General features: G+C 37.2%; 1 protein-coding gene across 4 annotated transcripts in view; it reads right to left on the reverse strand.

Annotated features, from left to right (window-relative positions):
* The window catches only part of INO80 (INO80 complex ATPase subunit), a 131526-nt gene that overhangs the window by 103590 nt on the left and 11919 nt on the right, over positions 1-16017 (reverse strand). For 3 of the 4 annotated variants that reach the window (XM_039232833.1, XM_039232831.1, XM_039232834.1), the window contains exons 2-4: positions 971-1156; positions 566-735; positions 405-472 (exon numbers count right to left, since the gene is read on the reverse strand). In XM_039232833.1, the coding sequence (XP_039088764.1) occupies positions 405-472; positions 566-735; positions 971-1113 (381 nt within the window). In that variant the 5' untranslated portion in view covers positions 1114-1156. Of the gene's footprint in view, positions 1-404; positions 473-565; positions 736-970; positions 1157-16017 lie in introns of those variants that run through there. The other variant, XM_039232835.1, reaches the window with a different exon arrangement.

Below are 16017 nucleotides of genomic sequence, written 5' to 3' on the forward strand. Positions count from 1 at the left end.
CACTACCTCCCCCAATCTGAATGTAAGTTCTACAGGGCAGGAATGCTTTATGTCTACAATAGAATCAGGCAGATAGGATGTACTCAATCAACATTTGTTGAACTACTCAGTAACTAAAGAAAAGGACATTAATAACCCTTATTACAATGTGAGCCAGTGAGAGCAAAGATCTCATCTGTTTTTTTACTCTTCACAATGCTTTATACTCAGAAATGTTTGCTAAAGTGAACATCATTGAGGCCTCTAGAATTTTCTCCATGATCTCTTCAAAACACCACACCCAGAACAGTAGACTCTAGTCTGGAAAAATCTCTGCCAATGTGCCAGAATGAGTCAATAACCTTCCCTTCTATTTGTAATTTTAGTAGGGTATTTGAATTATAAACATTTGCCTTATCTCTTACCTTTAGCCACTTTCTGCTTTTCTTCAACTTAGAGAAGTTATATAAATTCCCTTTGTCAGATTTTGATTCTGTGTGAAGAAACATAAAGAACAACAAAAAATGAAAGGACGACTGCCCCAAGAGAACGGATAGTCCAAAGAGGGACCTCATACCACACTGACCTGACTGCAGAACTCCATTCAGTGAGTATGTGTTTAACATTCCAGAATTGCCTGCTCCAGAAGATTCACCAAGCAATGAATTTGGAGGTTCTTCCTTAACTTGTATTAAGGGATCCCCAGACTGGGGCAATAAAGGATTACTGTCATCCAGTCCATCTTCACTTTCATCACTATAAATTGAAGAATGATAAATCTACAATCACAGCTGACTCAGCAAAATATTTTCACTTATGGTTAGTAGACAGAAGAAATGGATCCTTTAAATAAGTTAATTGTGTTCTATTTGAAAGAAGGAAGAAAAAAATATTATACATACCAAAACCTTTAAAATACATAAATACTAAAACTAAAGGGATGACGGAAATCAGGAATGTGGTCAAACATTGGGAATATGTAACGGCATACCTAGAAATATTCCTGTTGAAGATGGCTGATGTCTGTCGCAAGAAATGGTCCAACCGGAGGGCCCTCTCCAGATACTGAAGATAGAGGGGCTTTGCCAGCTCAGTGCAGCCGCCATCGTCCCCGGCACCCAACTCCGAGGCCATAGAACAAATCTGTCTTCATGCACAAGGGTCTCCGACTTCACGGCTGCAGAAGCAATAAAAGATAGAATACTCTTTATTCTCCCTTTATTTTGCCTGCATGCTATCAATGTGAAGAGAAATCAGGCCTTCTAGAACACATGATAAGGCGACAGGTAGTATACACAAAGATCTTACTAAAGTTCTCAGTAGGTATTGTTTCCTAATGTAAAGGCAGAAGTTAAAAGAATGAGAACATCAAAGTATAGAAATACTGTCATAGGTCACAACAAAAATTCATATACTTCTTTGAAATAGTACCTTAAAATTTATATCCACTTCACTTTTGTCCTACAATTAACCATTGCAATTATCTAAATCTACACCACAAGCTCTCTCTTGTACTCCTCATAAAGACTTGTTTTCAGCATCACCTTCAAAACAGCTGTTCCTTTTATTTTTTATTTGCCCCTGTATATATGTGTGAGGTATTCCATTTACAAGAGAATAGATACATTTGCAAAGCATTTTACATACTTATAAACATTCTTTAAAGTGTAAGATACAGAAATGATTTAGAAAAATGAAGCAAAGAAAATAGAAGAGTAACAAACAAAGGTAGAGCCTGTGCCTTTTTTTTTTTTTTTTTGCTACCTTACAGTGTTAAAGAAAACTATAACATCTTTGAGTTGTCTTCTCTTTTAGTTATAGTTTTTAGGAGTTTCCTAATATAATCTTTCTTCTTAAGGCAATGTTAAAAAATTTCCCCCAGCTGGGTCTATAGATTGAACATAATCTTCAACAAAATCACAATTTTCTTTTTTCAGCAACTGATAAGCTAATTCTTTTTTTTCTTAAAAGGTTTTAATGTTTTACTTATTTCTGAGAATTTCTTTTTTCGGAAACTGATAAGCTAATTCTTTTTTAAAATGTTTTATTTATTTCTGAGAGAGAGAGAGAGCGTGAGCGGGGGAGGGTCAGAGAGAGAGGGAGATACAGAATCTGAAACATGTTCCAGGCTCTGAGCTGGCAGTCAGCACAGAGCCTGACGCGGGGCTCAAACCCACGAACCGTGAGATCATGACCTGAGCCGAAGTTGGACGTTTAACCAACTGAGCCACCCAGGCACCCCTGATAAGCAAATTCTTAAATTTATATAGAAACGCAACGAAACCCAAAATAGCCAAAATAATTTGAAAAAGAACTGGGCTGAATGACTTATGCTTCCTAATTTTAAAATATATTAAAAAGCCACAATAATCAGGTCAGTGCGATAGTGGCATAAGGATAATCACACAGACCAACAGAACAAACCTGAGAATCCAGAAATAAACCCATATATAATGGTCAATTTTCACTGAAGGTGATAAGGCAACTGAATAGGAGAAAAGACAGTCTTTTCAAATGGATATCCATTTGCCAAAAGAGAGTAATTTAAACCTTTATCTTACACTATGCAAAATATTAACTCAAAATGGAGAAGAGACCTAAACATAAAACCTCAAACTGCAAAACTTCTAAACAAACAAACAAAAAAACCCAGGAGAAAATCTTCATGATCTTGATGAAGAAAAAGCACAATGCATTACAAAAACCAGATAATTAGGCCTTGAAAATTTTAAACTTTGGTACTTTCAGCAATATTATCAAAAAGAAAAAAAGCCACAGAAGAAACTATCTGCAAGTTGTATATCTGATAAAAGACTTATATACAAATATCCAGTTATAAAAAAAAATCATGGAAATGAAAAGCACAACACAGAGAATATAGTCAATAATATCTTTATTTTTTTAATGTTTTATTTATTTCTGACAGAGAGAGAGAGAGAGAGAGAGAATGGAGTGAGCAGGGGAGGGTCAGAGAGAGAGGGAGACACAGAATCTGAAACAGGCTCCAGGCTCTGAGCTGGCTGTCAGCACAGAGCCCAACACGGGGCTTGAACCCATGAACCGTGAAATCATGACCTGACCCAAGAACCAAATATTTTTAAATATTTTAAATATTTACGTATTTTTAAAGCACCAATTCTGCAGAGTATAAACAAATATACATGTTTTGAAAAAGTAAGACAATTTAAAGAAAATGCACAAGGATTATAGGTAACTTAGAATTTTATTTGCATTATTTGAAATATTCTTCGAGAAACCATTCTTTTTTTTTTAATGTTTTTTTATTTTTTATTTCTAGGAGAGAGAGAGAGAGACACAGCATGAGCAGGGGAGGGTCAGAGAGAGAGGGAGACACAGACTCTGAAACAGGCTCCAGGCTCTGAGCTGGCAGTCAGCACAGAGCCCGATGCGGGGCTCGAACCCTCGAACCGCGAGATCATGACCTAAGCGAAAGCCAGACGCTTAACCGACTAAGCCACCCAGGCGCCCATCGAGAAACCATTCTTGCTCACTGAGGTGCAGGGTTCTGTAAAAGCATTAACAACTAGGATCTATGTTAAGCTAAACAAATTAGTCTTTAGTTCAAGGTCAATAAATGGCCAATATAAGCTGTGAATAAACACCGTTTTTTTAAAACTGATTTCATTACAAAGACACTAACACAGAGTAACAGGTTAACAGTGGAATAGTCTTGCCTAAAGTTCAATTCAATATTGATTTTAAAATTTAGACAGAATTATTAAAGAAGCAGTCATAATTTTTAGATAAAATAGGCAACAAATTAATTTGTTTACAGTGTTGCATGTTGGAAGAAAACCCTTTTGGATGCTAGGTTGAAACTACTATAAGCTCACTTAAAACAGAACCTCACTAGGGGCACCTGGGTAGCTCAGTAGGTTAAGGGCCCAACTTTGGCTCAGGTCATAATCTCACAGCTCCTGGGTTGGAGCCCCGCCTGGAGCCTGTTTCAGATTCTGTGTCTCCCTCTCTCTCTCTGCCCCTCCCCTACTCATGCTCTGTCTCTGTCTCTAAAATAAATAAACTATAAAAAAATTTTTTAATAAAAAAATAACTCTTAACAACAACTCAGTAAGAAGACAACGCAACTAAAAAATAGGCAAAAGACTGTGAACACACATTTCATGAAGGAAGATATACAAATGGCTAACAGGCACATAAAGATCCTCAATGTACAAAAAATGCAAGTCAAACTATCAGTGAGATACCACTCTATACTCACCAGAATGGCTATAATAAAAAAGATAGATTCTAACAACTATCGGGGAAGATGTGGAAAAACTGAAGTCTTCATACACTGCTGGTTAAAATGGATAATACTAAAGGGGCACTTGGATGGCTCAGTCAGTTGAGCATCTGACTCCTGATTTTGGCTCAGGTCATATCTCATGGTTCATGGGTTCAAGCCCCACAATGGGCTCTGTGCTGACAGTGTGGAGCCTGCTTGGGATTCTGTTTCCCTCTCTGTCCCTCCACAACTTGCTCTCTATCCCTCTTAAAATAAATAAACATTTTTTTAATGTAAAATACTATAACCACTATAGAAAACAGTTTGGCACTTTCTTAAAATTTTAAAATATAGAGCTACCATATGACCCAGCACTTCTACCCCTAGTTATTTACTCAAGAAAAATAGAACTGTGTGTTCAACCAAAGCTTTTAATGTGAATGTTTACAGCAGCATTATTCCTAATAGTCAAAAAGCAAAGCAATCCAAATGTTTATCAACCAGTGAATAAACAAAATATATAACCACACAATGGAATATATGGAATATTATCAGCAATAAAAAGGAATAAACAATTGATACATGCAATAATATGACTGGACCTCAAAAATGTTATGCTGAGTTAAAAAAAAAAAAGTCAGACACAAAAGACACATACAGAATTCCACTTACATGAAATATCCAGAAAAGGAAATCTATGGAGTCTGGAAGTAGATTAGTAGTTGGCTGGGTATGCAAAATGAGACTGACTGTAAATGGATATGAGACATCTTTTTTAGGGAAAGTGGAAATGTGTTAAACACACGCCGTATTGTTGGTTGTACAATTCTGTAAGTTTGTTTTAAATCACTGAATTCTACATATAAATGAGGTAAATTTCATGATATGTGAAGTAGCAGTCTTTGGTAACATAAAGAGAAAAGAATGTTAAAAATTCTTTTTTAAAGGCTTTAATAGGTTCTACTTTTCATTGTGAGACCTAATATGTACCCACTGCAAAAGATTTCAAGGACACAACACTGTTTCAGAAATACAGCAAAATTCTCTAAGAGAATAAACGTAATTCATCTTGATGTACACACATATAAATGAAAGCATAAAAAATTGCTAATTGGCTCCCTCCTAATGTTTTATTAAAAAATAAGTGATCTTGGGGTGCCTGGGTGGCTTAGGCGGTTAAGCGTCAGACTTTCGCTTAGGTCGTGATCTCGTGGTTTGTGGGTTCGAGCCCAGCATCGGGCTCTGTGCTGACTGCCAGCTCAGAGCCTGGAGCCTGTTTCAGAGTCTGTGACTCTCTCTGACCCTCCCCTGCTCACGCTCTCTCTCTCTCTCTCCTAGAAATAAATGAAACATTAAAAAAAATAAAATAAAATAAGTGATATTGGGGGCATCTGACTAGCTCAGTCAGAGGAGCATGTGACTCTTGATCTCGGGGTTATGAGTTTAAGCACCACAATGGGTGCAGAGATAACTTAAAAACAAAATCTTAAAAAAAATAAAAACTGACCTCATGTATTTATTTGGGCTGGTAATGAAAATGGTCATAATTAAGGAGGTGAGCAGGTATGACTCAAAGTAATACTGGGGGATTCAAAAAGAACTATTTTCAATATCGGGGCGCCTGGGTGGCTTAGTCGGTTAAGCGTCCGACTTTCGCTTAGGTCATGATCTCACGGTTTGTGGGTTCGAGCCCCGCGTCGGGTTCTGTGCTGACTGCCAGCTCAGAGCCTGGAGCCTGTTTCAGTGTGTGACTCCCTCTCTCTCTGACCCTCCCCTGCTCACGCTGTCTCTCTCTCTCCTAGAAATAAATAAAAAACATTTAAAAAAAAAACTATTTTCAAATATAATTCCTCAGTAACTGAGCTGTACATGAACACGAAGCCAAAACCAATTTGTCCAGGAAAGACCACCATTACTTCTATTACAATGCTCAATATGTGGCCCCATGTGACTCTCAGTATGCATCAATCCTGTAGTCTGATTTTCCCAGAATCACTTTGTAGCATATCACCACTGATGGCTGAAATGTCAAACATTTCACTCTTATTTCCACAAGACTAAAAAGAGGAGTTTCCACAAGTATGAAGTTTCTGACATATATCCACAAGTAGTAGACTTATGATGATACCTGGAGAGTAAGGGAATATTTTTAAAGTGTTCAATTAGAGTGAAATTCTTCTTATTGTGGTAAAATATACATAACCTAAAATTTGCCATTTTAATAATTTTTAAGTGTACAGTTTAGTGGCATTAAGTACATTCACATAGTGGTGCCAATCATCCATCAACAGCATTCTCAATTATTTTTTAATAGCCTTTAATATTGGTAGCCTCTCTGTTCAATGCAGATGCCGTGGCCAGTCTGTTAAAAAGGGCTTCTTGGGGGTGCCTGGGTGGCTTAGTTGGTTAAGCATCGGGATTTCGCTTAGGTCATGATCTCATGGTCCGTGGGTTCGAGCCCCACGTCGGGCTCTGTGCTGACTGCCAGCTCAGAGCCTGGAGCCTGTTTCAGAGTCTGTGACTCCCTCTCTCTCTGACCCTCCCCTGCTCACACTCTCTCTTTCTCTCCTAGAAATAAACAAAAAATTTAAAAAATAAATAAATAAATAAATAAAAATAAAAAGGGCTTCTCTGAGGCACCTGGCTGGCTCAGTCAGTAGAGCTTACAACTCTTGATCTCAGGGTTATTAAGTTCAAGCCCCACACTGGGTGTAGCGATTAAAACTAAAATCTTAAAAAAAAAAAAAAAAAGGCAGCTGCTTCTCCAATAACCTATACTTTCATCTCCTACATTTGTCTCTGAGTCTGGACAAGGAAACAAGAGGACCATGCTAACCTGACCCACCAGCTCTTATCCAATTTCAACAGAAAACATGACATTTCTCAACAACCTTTTTACCCACTTCTTACCAAGTGTTTTTCATTCTCTACAAAGATTATTTCAGTTTCCCTCTCCCTCAAAATTATGATCTCATTCCCTCTTTCTTGGAAGGGCTTGAGAAGCAAACCTCTCAATTCTTTTCTATTCCACTGTAGTTCATTCTTTTCTTTTCTTTACTTATTCTTTGTAGTATTTGAGCCACAAATACAAGTAGACTTTATCAGTCTACATTTGTTAAATCTTCAGTCAAGGTGACTCTACATACTGGTGAACAGACAGGACTATTTCATTATGTCATCCACTATGGGTCATGCCCATGCAGTCACATTTTAAAATATATAAAATACACATATTATAATAAGTTACTTTATTTTTTCCAATATATTATAATTGGAGCATAATGCTTTTTAAATTTATATATACTTATATATAAAATATTACCTTAAGATTTCATTTCAGGATAGAAAAAAAGGGAAAGTTGCGTCTGAAAAGGTTAAAGACCCACTCTCTGATAAAGCACTATTTACCAAAATGGATAAACAGAAGTCAATATTGGTGACTAACACTTCTGGATATTCTCCGTGTCTCTGACAACTTCTTGGACTAATCCTTCTTCACCTCCTTAATGGAAAGTTTATTCTATATGTGGAGTCCACCAAAGTTCGGTCATCTATCCTTATCCCTTCTCATCTACTTCCAAGACTTGGATTAATACTGCTGTATATGGCCAACTTTCTGGCCTCCTACATAATCTACATGTCTATATGCTTGATGGATTCCACCCTTGATATACCACTGAACCTTTCAAACTCAAAACTTCTCATCTGCCCCTATACCAGCTAGTTCATCTGTCTTTCCTATTTATACAACAGTTAGCTATTCAGATTCAAAATCTGTGAATCATTTTTACGTTACTCTCTACTTCTCTCTTTATAGCTAATCAATTTCCATGTCTACTTAATGCCTCTTTAGGGATGATGTCTGGAATCTGTCCTTGTTTTCATTTAGGTTAGCATCTCACACCGAGATTACTGCTCCTAATTTGGCTTCCCACCTCAGGTTCTTCCCACTCTGATCCATCCTCACAGTAACTACCAGATCAGTATTCCCAAAACATTGCTTTGATGATGCTGTTACCCTCAACAACTTTCCAAAAATCAATAAAGTCTAAATTCCTCTGCCTGAAATTCAAAGACCTTTATTATCTGGCTGCAAGTCACCTTTCCAACTTAATCTTTTACTAGCCTCCTACACTCCAGGCAAGTTAAGAATACCCTGAAGATGGGGCACCTGGGTGACTCAGTCGGTTAAGCGTCCGACTTTCAGTTCAGGTCATGACCTCACTGTTCGTGGGCTCAAGCCCCACGTCAGGCTCTGTGCTGACAGCTAGCTCAGAGCCTGGAGGCTGTTTCAGATTCTGTGTCTCCCTCTCTCTCTGACCCTCCCCTGCTCATGCTGAGTCTCTCTCTCAGAAATAAATAAAAGAAAAAGAATACCCTGAAGATGTCTCTTAACTTGCTGTTAGACCCATCCTAATCTTCAAGTGAGGAATTCTTTAAAATTCATCTAACCAGAAACTGTCATTTCAAAGACTGAAAGGAATATTAATATATGTTGTTAGTGCAATTCACCAATGATTGGCCTGTTCCATATCCTGAACTCTGGCTCTTTAAACCTGGTTATCTTCCAAGTGGACTCTGATTATACTTCAGAGGCCCTGACTACAGTTTGATATCCATGGTAAAGTGTCTACTTCTGAATCATACTCACATACATCATATTTCCTTACGTGTGTATCTGTGTGTGTAATCCCAGACTGACTACTTTTCACTGTCTAGTTACTACAATGTCTTTATGGAAGCTGCCTTGCCCTTGTCCTTTGAATTCTGTTTCTGAGGGAAGTCTTACTAAATTGAACCAGAATCCTTCAAAGACAAAAGAAGTATCTCATTGCAGGAAACACTCATAGATTATTCCCAAGTAAGACTATTCTCTCTTCTTTGAAGTTCTAAATAGTTATTTATAGAAAGCCTGACACTTGATCTTACAGTCTACTTTTGGTATGTATGCATGCCTTATCTCCCTTCCTAAACTATAAACTATTTGAGCAAATAGTCCCTGTCTCATGAATTTATCTGGTTCTGATATTTACAAATGACCACATTAATTTGCTTTTTAATGCAATCTCAAAGGTCAAGGCTACAAAACTCTGGTTCTTTTTGTTGTTATTAATTAATTAATTTATTTATTTGGCAGGCAAGCATGTGTGAGTGGGGAAGGGGCAGAGAGAGAAGGAGAGAGAATCCTAAGCAGGTTCTACACTGTCAGCACGGAGTCTGACACAGGGCTCACACTCAAGAACTGTTTGATCATGACTGGGGATGAAATCAAGAATTGGATGCTAAGTCAACTGAACCACCAGAAGCTCCCAAAACTCTAGTTAAAGTTACATTCTACATAAAGATCATCTATAGTCCATCCCCATACTAGGCCTCTACTTCCATACTGAACACATGATTTGGGAATGAAAGTCTGAATAAAACAAACGAAAAGATCAAAAGTAGTCAAGTGACAGAAAGTTAAGCAGAATGGGTTCAATCATTGATTATCCACATTTGTTGAACAGGAGAGAATGCATGTACTAAAAATCTTTCAGGCAATTCCACATAAAAATCATCAAGCTTTAGATAAATATTGGGAGGTGAGAGGAGATCAAAATGTTACTGCTAGACAAGAATCTGAAGGATACCCGCACCAAATGCCAATTCTAACCTGAGGATAGGATTTTTATCTTCTTCCAAATGAAAAGCCTGACAAAGATAAACTACTTGGAGAGAAAGTCACTATCTCTAGATGGAGATGAGCTAAGAAGCACTGTTCTAATGACAGCCTAATCTAAACAGCTTTTAGTTTGGTTTAAAAATTTCTTTCTTTTAATTTTTAAAGAGAGAAGGGTTGACTTTTAATCTTTTTGCCTAACAGCAATGGTTAAGAATGTGATATACAAAAAAAAAAAAAAAAAAAAAAAAAAAAAGAATGTGATATACAATGACCACCTCATAAAGTACTACAAATTGCAATGATGGCCACTGACAATTATTTTTCCTAAGACCTACCCATTTAATCTTTGCATACTTAACTCTATTTTCACCTCTGATTTCCTCTTTATAGACACTGCCCAAATTTGGTTTCACATCAATTATATGCAGAAGCCCTTCCTCCAAAGTTTGCTTCTCTCAATACTAGGATCCAGGCTTGGAAGTTTGAGCCACACTAGGAGGGTTTAGAAATCACTTAAAAATAAAATCTTTAGTGGTGTCTGAGTGGCTGAGTCAGTTGAGTGTCTGACTTTAGCTCAGGTCATGATGTCTTGGTTCCTGGGTTGGAGCAGTGCATGCGCTCTGCGCTGACCACAGGGAGCCGGACTGGGATTCTCCCTCTCTTTGCCCCCACTCTGCTCATGCCCTCTCTGTCTCTCAAAAAAAAAAAAAAGTAAAAAAAAAAAAAAAAAAAAAGAAAGAATTCCTAAATTTACCAAAACTAACACAGAAAAGGCCAAAGGCCAAATAAAAGTATACCTCTTAGGAACAGAACTATAGCTTTGAAGCATTTGCAGAGCTAAAGACAGCCTATAGGTTAAGCACTGTAGCTTATACGAAAGGCCAAACACTAAGAGAACAAAATAATTGAATTTCCCACCTCTGTTCCCCTGTAACTCAGACACTCAGTAGCCCAAATTAGTTATGACTGAAAGTGATCTACTGTATCAGATCCACAGTTTATACTGTTTGCAGGACTATAGCACAAACAACAGAACCAGGCCAAGTAAATGAACTCCGTATTATTTTCATAAATGAAAATAAGACTAAAAAGAAGTGAGATGTAATTTTCACATGAACATTAAAGTAACATTTCATTCACTCAGGCATTCAAGTGCTGAACTCTAAAGTGCAGTATAGAAAAGGTAGAGAATTCAATTTAGTAGAAGAGGTAAGACTCAAACATAAATAACAATAAAAAGTACACTTGGGAAGTCACTTAAAAGATGTACAGAAAACGTGCCATTGGAGTTCAGGAAAAAATGATTATCTGTGAGTGCTGGACCATGTTAAATGTCATATAATAAATTTGTCTCCAACTATCGTTTCTTTGGAAGAAGAGTTCTTTATTCTGAGGTAGATAGCTTTTCCTAAAAATTTTGGAGTTAAAATGTCTTTATTGTAAGCCATAATGGTGATATTAGTGGTAGTTTTTTTTTTTTTTTTTTTTTTTTTTTACTGTCCTTACTTAATTAAAAAAAAAAATGGCCAGCATACCTATGTCAGCCTCCAAAATTACTTGGAAATTCTACTGGACCAGGAAATCCAAATGGCTAGGAACCAACCACTGGCTTAGCTTGCTGACCTCTGACAAGTGGGAAGAAAAGGCTCACTTCTGGGCCCTACCTTCCCACAGTCGTGACCTCAGCAAATGCACTTTGGTAGGTTTCAGGCTCCCTATTCCAAAGGTGGGGAGACTTGTCCTTGCCTAAACTCTCCCCAAGAGTGTTGTGAGGACACATTTTCAGGAACTCCAGAGCTTTAGGAAAGGAGGAGTTCGACAAATACATGATATTGTGGCTCTTTAAAAAAAAAAAAAAAAGTGAGGATGCCTAGGTGGCTCAATCAGTTAAGCATCTGACTCTTGATTTCAGCTCAGGTCATGATCTCACAGTTACTGAGTTCAAGCCATGTGTCAGGCTCTGGCACTGACAGCATGGAGCCTGGCTGGGATTCTCTCTTTACCTCTCTCTCTGCCTGTCCCTCTCTCCCTCCCTCCCTCTTACTCTCTCTCTCCCCCAAAATAAATAAACTTAAAAAAAAAAAGGACTTTGTCACTCCTGGCTGCATCAGTTATAAATATCTATATCTCTGATGAGGAAACAGCAGATTAAGATATGGAAGATCCTGGGGCACCTAGGTGGCTCAGTCAGTTAAGCATCTGACTTCAGCTTAGGTCATGATCTCACAGTTCCTAAGTTCGAGCCCTGCATCCGGCTTTTTGCTGACAGCTCAGAGCCTGCGTCGGAGTCTGTGTCTCCCTCTCTCTATGCCCCTCCGCCGCTCGCACTCTGTCTCTCTCTCTCTCAAAAATAAATAAACATGAAAAAATATTTTTGTAAAAAGATATGGAAGATCCTTCTATGTATTTGAAATGGTACTGGTTTCCATCAAGTCACTGATGGAAAAAAAAACAAGAAAATGAGTAATTTGATGATCATATAAAATTTAATGCTTCCAGGGTGCCTGAGTGGCTCAGTCGGTTAAGTGGCCGACTTCAGCTCAGATCATGATCTCATGGTTCATGGGTTCGAGCCCCACATCGGGCTCTGTGCTAACAGCTCAGAGCCTGAAGCCTGCTTCAGATTCTGGTTCTCCCTCTCTCTGACCCTTCCCCATTTGCACTGTCTCTATCTGCCTGTCAAATATAAATAAAACATTTAAAAATTTTTAATAAAGTAAAAATTAAATTAATTTTTTAAAATATAGTTAAAGTTCTAGCCAGAGCAATTATGAAAACAAAACAAAACAATTATCCAGATTGGAAAAAAGTAAAACTATTATTTTGAGATGACCTGGGGGCCCCTGGGTGGCTCAGTCAGTTGGGCATACGACTTTGGCTCAAGTCATGATCTCACAGTTTGTGGGTTCAGGTCATGCATTGGGCTCTGTGCTGACAGCTCAGCCTGAAGCCTGCTTGGGATTCTGTCTCCCTCTTTCTCTACCCCTCCCCTACTCACACTCTGTCTCTCTCTCTTTCAAAAATAAAATAAACATAAAGAAATATATAGAGGACCTGATCTTACATATACATAGATAATCTTAAGAAATGCACTAAAAAATTATTGTAACAAACAAGCTCAGTAATCTTGCAGTGTACAAGATCAATATACAAAAATCAGTAATTTCTATATACCAGCATTCAACAATTTGAAAATAAAAAGAAGAAAATAATTCTATTTATAACAGCATCAAAAAGAACAAAATACAGGAGCACCTGGTTGGCTTGGACAATAAAGCAGACTGTCCAACTCTTGATCTCAAGATTGTGAGTTTGAGCCCAATGTAGATTACTTAAATCTTAAAAAAAAAAACCTAAAACAAACATAAAAAAGCAAAACAAAATAGCCAAGATACTTTGGACTAAGTGTAACCGAAGTACTGCAAGACTTATATATACTGAAAACAAGACATTATTGAAAAAAATTAAAGAACTACAGAAACAAAAAGATATCTCATGGTTCATGGACCAAATGATTTAATATTTTGAAGATGGTAATGTATCTAGATTAAATATAACACCTACCAAAATCCAAACTGGCCTTTTTGCACAACTAGATAAGATGATCCTAAAATTCATACGGAAGTGCAAAGGACCTAAGACAGCTAAAACAATCTTGACAATGAAGAACAAAACTGGAGGGTTCATACTCCCAATTTCAAAACTTACTACATAGCTGCAATACTTAAGATGTGTGGGATGACATATGGCTAGACATACAGGTCAATGCAACAGAACTGAGAGTCCAGAAATAAACTCTTACAATAAGAATTAACTGATTACCAACAAGGCTGTCAGGATAATTCAGTGGGAAAAGAACAGCCTTTTCAACAAATGGTGCTGTGACAAGAATAGTCACATGCAAAAAAATTAAAGCTGGATCTCTTTATACACAAAAATTAACCTAGAAGAGGTCACGGAAGGAAAACAGGGATAAATCTTCATAACCCTGAATGAGGTAATGGTTTCTTAGATATTCTAAAATAGCAAAAACAACAAAAGGAAAAAAAGATAAACTAGATTTCATCAAAATTAACTTTAGTGCTATAAACAAAACTATCAAGAAACTGAAAACCCACAAATGGGAGGAAAGATTTCCAAATCATGTATGTGATGAGGGAATGATATCCCGAATACGTATTTTCATACACTCTGTGCATTAGTGTAAGCATCCACACTGTGAACCAGACGGAAGTAGTTTGGTACTAAGACTTCCAGCTGCTTCTGGTATTGCATGTAACTCCTTACTTACCAAACAAATAAGATAAAGCAGAAAGATCTAGGGTTAAGAACATTCACAATGATATAGATGCAACTAAGAGAAATGGGGATTACTTAGTTTGCTCCTTTTAGAATACACTAAATTGTTGCTTCCTGTAAAATATTGGAGAGTTAGGGAAAACATTCTTGTTTATTTTATCAGTAAGAGATACTATTTAGCCATTATATACATTATGGGAGCTTTCAGTATCTACCTTAGACTGGTACTGGAAGAGTACAATAAAATTCTTTTAAGGGCCATGGCTGGACACTGGATACTAATCTGAGCTTCAAGAGAACATGTACCAGTATATTTTAGAGTAATTCTGGGTGGACTTGGAACTTCTCAGGCTTCCATGAGAATCCTAATAAGGTTATAACACTTGTGTTACAGGGAATTTGTATTTTTATTTAGTACAGAGGTGCAAATGGGGCCCTTAGACCTGATTACATATTACAGTATTGCAATGCCCTTTAAAGGCTGATTTTTTTAAAAATATTCTTGCAAACTGATAAACAATAAAACCAAAAAATGACTAAACAATTTTAGAAGTTCTGAACTTTCATGAAGTCACTTTATCAATATTTTCTTTTATGGTTAGTGCTTTTTGTTTCCTAAGAAATTTTTACCAACTCCAAGGTGACAATATTTTTTTTTTTTTTAATTTTAGAAAGAGTGTGGGAGAGGGGCAGAGGGTGAGAGACAATCTTAAAGAGGCTCCACGCTTAAATTGGGTTACTTGTTTGGGTGCCTGGGTTGCTCAGTCAGTTGAGCGTCCAACTTTGGCTCAGGTCACGATCTCAAGGCTTGTGTGTTTGAGCCCTGCATCGAGCTCTGTGCTAACAGCTCAGACCCTGGAGCCAGCTTCGGATTCTGTGTCTTCCTCTCTCTCTTCCTCTCCCCTGCTTTTGCTCTCTCTCTCTCAAAATAAATAAACATTAAAAAAATTTTTTTTAATCTGGGTTACTTACCACTTTATTATTGAGTTTTAAGAGTTAAAATGTGTGGATACCTGTACTAATGCACAAAGTTTATGAAAACAGCTTCTCTTTGGTTTCCTTTTTTAAAAGCCGCAAATAATTAAATTTGACTAAATTAGCAAAATGGGGGAAAAAGAATTCAAACACCAAAAGAGAAAACATAATTCTGCACAGTATAAATATTGATAAGAAACTTTTGATGAAATTCTCATTTAAATCATTTTTTACCGATCCAGTAAAATTTGTATCAATCCATTAAGCCGAAATAAAGGTGGCAAGTGACTATTTTGCTAAATCAAAACTATTAAAATATCTTTCAGCAATCCTGCAAAAAAAAAATTGGGAAAAAAAGTTTTTCATATTAGGTTTCGTAGGGTAGTCATTTCCTGCCCACAATATTATATAATTCAACAAAAAATAAGCTCACTGGCTCAAGTGAGAAACATTTCTGCATTCACTAAAATGTTTTAGTGAAATGTTTCAATTCACCTTAACCATTAAAAAAGCTCTCAAAACCAGCCTCAGTTGAAAGCAAAACCTCTAGTTACAGCATGATGGGAGAAGAGGACGACGGAGGGGGCTTTTCTGTCTCCGATGCTTTCATAACTCTAGCCTGTTTAATCTTCACGATAATTCAAATCTTAGTCTCATTTTAATATTTTTTATTTTAAGTTTATTTATTTTGACAGAGAAAGCATGAGTGAGGGATGGGCAGAGAGAAAGAGGAAGAGAGAGAATCCCAGGCAGGCTCCACACTGTCAGCACAGAGCCCAACTGCGGGCTCAAACCCACAAACTGAGAGATTATGACCTGAGCCAAAGTCAGATGCTTACTGAGCCACCCAGGTGCC

Source organism: Hyaena hyaena, unplaced genomic scaffold (genome assembly GCF_003009895.1).
Source record: "Hyaena hyaena isolate Hyena2069 unplaced genomic scaffold, ASM300989v1 scaffold_70, whole genome shotgun sequence".
Classification (NCBI taxonomy): domain Eukaryota; kingdom Metazoa; phylum Chordata; class Mammalia; order Carnivora; family Hyaenidae; genus Hyaena; species Hyaena hyaena.